The following is an 8,867-nucleotide window of genomic DNA, read 5'->3' as shown; positions in this document are numbered from 1 at the left end:
TATTATTTTTATAAATTTAATTATTTATATTTTGATATATATTTTAAATTTGATTATTTTTATAAATTTAATTATTTATATTTTAATATATATATATATATATTTACATTTTAACTATTATTTATATATATAATAAATATTTCCTTTAACATTCTAATAAATAATTGATAAATACTAAGAAATTTAAAATATTTTAACTATAATAATATATTCATAAAAAAGTTTTTAAATTTATCAATTATTTATTAAATATAATAACATTTTTAATTAATATTTTAACCCTATAAATATGATAATCTTTTTATTATATTTAAAAAATAATTGATAAAATTAAAAAAGCGAATATTTAATTATTATATTATTATGGTTAAAATATTTTAAATTTATTAGTATCCATCAATTATTTATTAAAATTATTTAATATTTATTACACTATATAAATAATAATTGAAATGTAAATATATATATATATATTAAAATACAAATAATCAAATTTATAAAAAATAATTATATTTAAATTATATATCAAAATATAAATAATCTAATTTATAAAAATAATAATTTAAAATATATATCAAAATATAAATAATTTAGTTTATATAAATAATAATTTAAAATATATATCAAAATATAAAATTTATATAATAAATTTTAAATATAAAATAAATAAATAAATAAAATTGAGTTTGAATAGTAAACTAGGTTAGTTTGGGAATGAATGAACAAACTAGGTTACTTTGGGAAAGTGAACGACAAACAAGGTAACCTTGTTTGGCGTTCACTTTCCCAAATTAACCTAGTTTGTTCATTCTTTCTTAAACTAACCTAGTTTACTATTCAAACTCATTTTTTTATATTTAAAATTCATTATATATAAATTAAATTATTTATAATTTGATATATATTTTAAATTACTATTTATATAAAGTAAATTATTTATATTTTCATATATATTTTTATAAATTTGATTATTTATATTTTGATATATAATTTAAATTTAATTATTTTTTATAAATTTAATTATTTATATTTTATTATATATATATATATTTACATTTTAATTATTATTTATATATAGTGTAATAATAATTAAATAATTCTAATAAATAATTGATAAATACTAATAAATTTAAAATATTTTAATCTTAATAATATAATAATTAAATATTTATAAAAATATTTTTAAATTTATTAATTATTTATTAAATATAATAACAAAATTACCATATTTCTATAGTTAAAATATGGTAATATTGTTATTATATTTAATTAAAAATGTTATTATATTTAATAAATAATTGATAATTAAAAATGTTTTTATGAATATTTAATTATTATATTATTATGGTTAAAATATTTTAAATTTATTAGTATTTATCAATTATTTATTAGAATACTAATGAAAATATTTATTACACTATATAAATAATAAATAAAATGTAAATATATATATATATATTAAAATATAAATAATCAAATTTAAATTATATATCAAAATATAAATAATCAAATTTGTAAAAATAATAATTTAAAATATATATTAAAATATAAATTATTTAATTTATATAAATAATCATTTAAATTATATATCAAAATATAAATAATCAAATTATAAAAATAATAATCTAAAATATATATCATAAATAATTTAGTTTATATATAATGAATTTTAAATATAAAAAAATAAAAAATAAATAAAAAAACTGAGTTTAAATAGTAAACTAAGTTAATTTGGGAATGAATGAACAAGATACCTTTGAGAAACCAGGTCCAAAATGAGTTAGAAAATGAGTTTTTCTGTTGTAAACATCTTTTAATAAAAACTAAAATAATCTTTATTTTATTTTAAAAATTAATATTTTTAACAAATAACTCACTTTTTTTAATAATCAGATTTTTTGAACCAGGCCTGGTAAAACTTGGGACATGTCCCCAGACATAAATAAAAAAAGCTGCAACCAATCCATGACCCTTGTTTACAATCCATTGCCCTTACCTAAATTTCAAATTTTTAGTTCCAATCAAACTATAATTATTCAAAACAATAACATATAAAATAAACCATACAAACCCACCAAGATGGCTCAATTAACAAAGATTTACTAAAAAAAACACTATAATTTAAAGGAGGGTCATAACTATGGAGTTTTGCTAGTCAGAAACTCAGATACTAAAAAACATTAAAACGCGACTGTGGGGATCGTATTAGGCACCCGGAAATAAACACAGGATACGAAAGTATAAGCAAAACTATTGTATAATTATACAAACCAACAGGCATGAAAAAAAGGTTGAATTGCCTTCAAATTATTCATGGTTTAGCTTAAATTATCATCTGATCTCATACAAACAGTAATGGTGGTGATAGCTGATAACCTATTTCCTATACACATCGAGGTAAACCCTATTTCCTTCCACTCAACAGGATAAACAAAATTTCAAAAAAAACAGTTTTTATCTACACATAAAAAAACACACAAATAGCTTAATGGAAAAAACAACATAACTTAATCTCAAATCACAAGTGAAAGAATATTACCTTCCAGCCCATCTTACTTATACCTAGTTTGATTCCAGGAATACGTCGAATAAGCCATCTATCTTAGTTTGGACGGCCTGCACTTAAAAAAACATAAATAAGCTGAAGTAATTAAACGAATCAAACAAGGAGAGTGTGTTACCAAACGCACCAGAACAATTTAACGAAAAAGCTGAATCAAATTAAGCTTGAATGGCATAAGAATGTTTGCAAGCCATCTCAAGTTGGTCGGTTATCGAACCCGAGAAACTAGCCATTGCTTGAAATACACCAGGCAATCCAGTCTGTATATTATTAAGTGTCATTGCTCTAGTAACCTCAACCGCCTTTGAATGCCTCAACATCTCGTCCTGTTCATAGGTGTGAACAAATAGATAAATTCGATTTGTTTCACCCAAACTAAATTTATTCAAACCATTTATTGACTTGTATTATTTTGCTCACTCTTACCTGTACACGTCTCTGGCAAACAGCGAGCTCCGCTTTCTTCTCAGAAAGTGGGTCCCGTGCGTCCAACCCGTGTCCATTGTCGGGGCCAGTATCCGGAAGCCCAATACCAACCATCGAGTAAGACTGATAATACTTTCTCTCAATGTTTCTAAGAGACGAGAATTTCTTCTCGAGCTCTTTCGAAGTGGATTCCGTCCTTCTTTTGATCTTGTGTTCTTCGGCCTGTTTTAACGAAATCGAGTGAACGACGTTCACAAACCCTTTAATCGCTTCGGATGCGACGGTGTCTGGGACGCGCTCGAGTGCAAGTTTCCACTCGTCGCAGAATTTGAATGCTTCGTCGGATATTGTTTCGACAGTTACGTTTGAGGGTTCAGTGTGAACGGGGAGAAGGGTGAGTCTGAACCAACCATGGAGGGAACGGATGAAATCGCGTTGGAATTTTATTAGGCGGGTGAAACTCGAGTGCCATGATGAGATGGAGGATTCGAGATCGCGGGTGGTTTGACGGTGGAGATCAGATGTTGATTCGCCTTTGGTTGATCTGTTTATTAGGCCTCTTACTTGCTGTACAATCTGGTTTTGGGCTTCGTGGGACTGGTTCATTGATCTCCACATGTACATGAACCTGAAAAATGCATACAATTTGGTATTATTAGAAACAACCGATCTGATTGAATTGAGGTAATGACTGTAGGTCTTTATCACTTCCTACAAGGAAGAAACACTGGTTTTCAGAAAAGAAAAACATAGACCTTATTAATACAAACTTTGATATCTTAGAAAAAAAATGCCATTAAATTTCAACACACAAATTTAAGCCCTCATTATCAATCTCCATTCAACTTAGAGTTTGTTTGATCACGATTTCTTTCCGAAAGAAAGCGTTTTGGGGGGAGTTTCTTGTTTTTTCAAAATATCCATAGGCCTTGTTCCTGGTCCCATCATTGTTCATTTTATCAACCAAATTATCAACTAAAACAAAACAAAAAAAACCTTCATTTTTTAATGATTTTTGTTATAAAATACAAAATTAACAAAAAAAAAAATTTGAAAAATGTCAACTTTTCAATATGAAGAACACAAGTTGTGTTCAAATGCTACAGAAAGATGGGGAGGGGGAACAAAGAAAGAAACAAAATACAAATGGATACTTAAAATTGTCAATAAGATCGGAAAATACTACCTAAAATCAACAATTCAAAGGGCATAGTGGATAATACACATTACACACAAACAACCCAATTATCTCGTAACCTTTATCAAACAGGAAAAATCTGATTTTATTTTCATAAAAATAATCCTCAAACAACTCTTAGCATTTCAAATGTTATATTAAAGTAAGGGTATTTTGATATTTTAGGAGATAATTTGATTGAAAAAACGATTATGATGAGATGGTGGTTTATTTGAATTAAATCATAATAATCCACGTCAAACAAGGCCTTAGTTTGCCAAATAAACGAAATCATAAATAATTATAAGATATCATCGAGCTGTACAGACAATGACCAAGTAAAAGATCATATTGACATGTTAGACTTTGGTTAACTAACAGTCCAACACAGTCATAGTTTGCTCAAAAATAAATAAATAAAGATAACACAGTCAAATAATCTACTATATATGAATTGTTGCTGAAGTCAATAACAACTTCCAAAGATTTCAAAGAATATTATTTTCTCACATCATTTACTGATCACAAAAAAAAAGGCCTGAAAGCAACTGCAGAAGCAGAACTTGATGTTGACGTACAGCTTAACAAAGAATATTTGAATAGATTTTTCTTATTGTTGACCCATAATTCAACCCAATCAGAGCAGTTATATTGGATCACACAGTTGTGGATCTAGATGAAAAACTGCGATTTTTCTTTTAATGTGTCGAAATTTTGTTTTTAAAGATGATCTCATTTGAATCCATTTCCACATGAGATACTTGCCAAAAAAAATGTTTCCAAATAATTTTTTCACGGTTTCTCTATACATGGACCATTTAAAAAAAAAATAGTGGATGACTTTATTTTATGACCGAACACTACATGTAGTAAGGTTATGTTTGGATGTGTGTAAATGGAATTAGAATTGAATCACACAATTCTTATGTTTGGAGAAATCATTTTCATTTCCTTATTTTAAGTCATCAAACAAACATAGTATTTAGAATTTGACCCCAATTCCATTTCTAATTCTAATACCACCCGACATAGCCCAAGTGTTTTAACGAGTTGTGAGGAACATAAAGGATGGAGATTCTAAATTTAAACCTAATAGAACAATCTACAATGCACATATTTCTGAGTTAGGTAAAGGTTAAAATAATTTGAAAAAACAAATCAACAACACTATATTATAACTTCAAGTGCTAGTATTAGATTAGAAATGAACGAAAGAAAATTTATATTACTTACCCATGACAGAGTTCAACAAGCTGTGGTACAAGTTCACTGTCTCTTAGACCAATGGAAGCAGTAGAGGTAGTGGTGACTGCCTGAGAGGTGACAGCAATTAGTGATTGTAACCTCTTTATTGAAACTTTTGTCTTATCCAACTTCGCATACTCTTCTCCTTTGTACTCTTGATTTTGTAAGGTGGAAAGCTTCTTTTCGTGCTCAATTTTCGCACTCTCCCTAGCCTGCAGAATGGCCAATTCAACACATTACTAATACTATCAGTAGTCTGTGTAATGAACTAAGGCCTTGTTTGATGTGAGTTACTTGAGATTAATTTCAAATAACTCACTAACCAATCAACAATCTACTCATTTATAAATCATTCAAATCATCAACAAAAATGCCCTATATTTTCAAAAATAATAATAACAACAATCATTATAGATTTATATATTTTATAAACCTATATCAAACAAGATTATTTGAAAATAAATAACCACTTGGTTGTTCAAATAACCCAAGATCAAACAAGGAAAAAACGTTAAGACCTTCACATCAATCTCAGACTAAAGCCCATTACAACATTAGAAAGTCCCACAACCATGGTAATTTGTTCTTCCTTTTTTATCAGCTCAAGCCATTTTACTATCCAGTACAAGAAGTAAATTGCAGATAATATGTATATCTAAAAGAAAGATACCAAAACAAGGCCAGTATGTTTGGATGTGTATAATTAGAATTGAAAAAGTTGCAATTCAATTCCTATGTTTGATATGCATTCAATTCCATTGGAAATATAATTTCAATTTTCAGTTCCTTATTTGAAGTCATCAAACAAACAAAGGATTTAAAATTGGACCCTCAATTCAGATTCTAACTCTCAGTCTCACCTCAACCAAACATAGCCTAAAAGTAAACAGAAGATAATTCAAGGCAAACTATATATGTTCTGCTGATTGCCAACAGCATTGTTTAACTAAATAAGTGATAAAATTTCCAGCTTTGAACATGACAACAGGACAGAATCTCTCAATCCTATTCTTTTCAGAGTAAACACATCATTTTACTCTTGCAATAAAATAGAACACATCCCAAAAAAACATCATTACATGACAGAACACATGTGGCTACAGTTGATTACTCATACAGCACCAACCACAAATAGATACCCAAAGTAGCTTTGCACCAATAAGGATGAGAAGGGCAGGTAAGCATCCATCAATGTATTTCATGCCAATAAAATAACGGGAATAGTACAGGTGGTCCACGTTATTGAAGGGCATGTTGGTCATTTTTCAATCCACATGTTAAAACCCAGACAAAGAATCAATCAGAAAAGTGTGATGATAAATTGATAATACACAGCTTAAATCTATTTAGTATGATCCTTCACATCATTAGCATGAAAAAGTCAAAGATGGGTGGGAATTCATTCATACACAAATTTCAGATACAGCAATTCTGCCCAAATCAATATGATAATCCAAATAGCTTTTCACAGATAATACCTTAATTTCCTGATAGAGCTTCTTCTCCCAAGCCAAGAGACGTTCCAAAGTAGAACAGAGACTCTTGTTACCTCCCGGTTCATTAATTGAATCTGCATTGAACTTGTATTTGACCGCTAATGGAGGCTTAGATGTCCAGCTAGAGCTCAGATTACTGAGCATTCCACTTGAATGATAGACGGTCTCTACAAAATTAAGAAACCATTTGAATGAAATCTAATGGTTTACTAAAAAATGTTAAGATTCTATAATCAATCACAAATTTTGATTCTCACTCTTCAATTGTCTGAAACTGTTATCCAATTGAGCTCGGCTGGTTTCAAGCATTTCTGATACCTGATCACCAGCAGCCGCAGCTTTTTCAAAATAATCCTTGAGAGCAGCAACAATCTCCCCCAGATCCCGATGGCGAACCACGATACTCATGTCGGCTATTTGCCTACCATCGTGTTGAGCGTTATTCCAGCTTGATGAGGATCTAGTATCGTCAGATTTCTCCGATTTGCTCATCGTAGCGTACTTCGACACTGTAGCAGGCGGAGGCATTGCCATAGACTCATTCCTCACCGATGACCCGAAATTGGATTGAGTTCCTATCTCGGATCTGGATTCTACGTCTTCTTCGTCATCTTCTACCTCAGAAGAACTCGTTGTACTGTACCGATCATGTTCATGATCACCCCATTCACTACACTGAACTTCTTCTCTCTCCACTTCTTCTTCTTCTTCCTCATCGATGAGGTGGTGATTATATTGCTGCTTTTCCACATGTTTAAATTGCTGCATTTCTCCATGGTTAGGATGCCGCTTTTCTCGGTTGTAGTGATAATTGGAGTGAATAGAAGAAGCCTTATCCTTATCCTCATCGTTATTATCACGGTTGTAGTGATAGTTGGAGTAGATGGAAGATGCCTTATCCTCATCGTTATTGTCGCGTTTAAAGTATTCAGAATCAGGAGGTGATGGAGGATAAAAGTTCTCCCAATTCCAAACCGAAGATGCTTGAGAAGGAGTACTTGAATAGGTTGAATTAGCCTTCCATGTATAACTCGGATCGAAATTTCTAGAAGTTGGATTCGGAATTTCACTCCGCGGAGATGAAGAAGGACTCGAATCGGAAAGTATATGCGGTAGCTTCATCGGCGGTTTCCGATGTTGTCGTCGAGATTTATCGGCTGAAAGTATGTGAGGGAGTTTAGAACTGACGATTGTAGGAGTATGAGACGGAGAAGGAGAATGCACGGTGCGAAGTGGCGGCGGCGGCGGTGGAATAGTGGAGGATCGAGAAACAGAGGAAGGTGTACGCAAGAGAACTGCTGGCGTTTGATCGGTGACGGAAAGAGGTTCGCCGGCGGCGAAGGCGGTGAGAGCAGAACCGGTTATACGAAGTGAACGACAGTAGTCGGAATGAGCGGCGGCGAGGTGATGACGAGCGTAGACTGCATCTTTCATTAGGCGTCGCCGTTCCTTACATCGCCGTACTGTATCTTCGTTATCGAGTTTGGACGCCGTGCATCCCATTTTCGTCGGCGACGGCGACGGCGGTGGCGCGTTTGGAGATAAGGAAGAGGGAAAATGAGATGAGTGAGAAGGAATTTGAGGACTATAGTCGGTGTGTAAACTGTTGAAGTCTCATTGATGTTGATTAATTTCTTTACTCTCTCTCACACAGTCATACAATCTCTCTCTCACACAGTCACACTTATTAGAGCGTAGAAATGACGCGCGGTAATAATGTAATTAATTGAATCATTTTTGGTTTGTTATTTTCTAACACGTGGGAAGTTAAAATTTAAAGTTATTAGATTAATGATTTTTTATTTTCTTTAATAACTTATATATATATATAAATAATTTTGATTAGAAAATTTAATAATGACAATGTGCAAATCAATTTTTAATATTATAAAAATAATTCAGTAAATTTGTACACTAACTTTTGTTATGATTTATTGATTGGTTTAATTCATTTTATTTA

General features: G+C 30.5%; 1 protein-coding gene across 1 annotated transcript; it reads right to left on the bottom strand.

The window, feature by feature from the left end:
* Window positions 1-2,283: 2,283 nt before the first annotated feature.
* On the bottom strand, window positions 2,284-8,540 carry LOC124941214 (nitrate regulatory gene2 protein). The gene is made up of 6 exons (XM_047481500.1): window positions 7,165-8,540; window positions 6,890-7,074; window positions 5,400-5,623; window positions 2,990-3,617; window positions 2,691-2,889; window positions 2,284-2,616 (listed from the first exon to the last, which is right to left on the bottom strand). The coding sequence occupies exons 1-5, from the start codon at window positions 8,408-8,410 to the stop codon at window positions 2,722-2,724; spliced, it is 2,451 nt and encodes an 816-aa protein (XP_047337456.1). The 5' UTR covers window positions 8,411-8,540; the 3' UTR covers window positions 2,284-2,616; window positions 2,691-2,721.
* Window positions 8,541-8,867: the final 327 nt, after the last annotated feature.

This window comes from Impatiens glandulifera, chromosome 6 (genome assembly GCF_907164915.1).
Source record: "Impatiens glandulifera chromosome 6, dImpGla2.1, whole genome shotgun sequence".
Classification (NCBI taxonomy): domain Eukaryota; kingdom Viridiplantae; phylum Streptophyta; class Magnoliopsida; order Ericales; family Balsaminaceae; genus Impatiens; species Impatiens glandulifera.
This window is presented reverse-complemented; position numbering and strand designations above follow the sequence as displayed.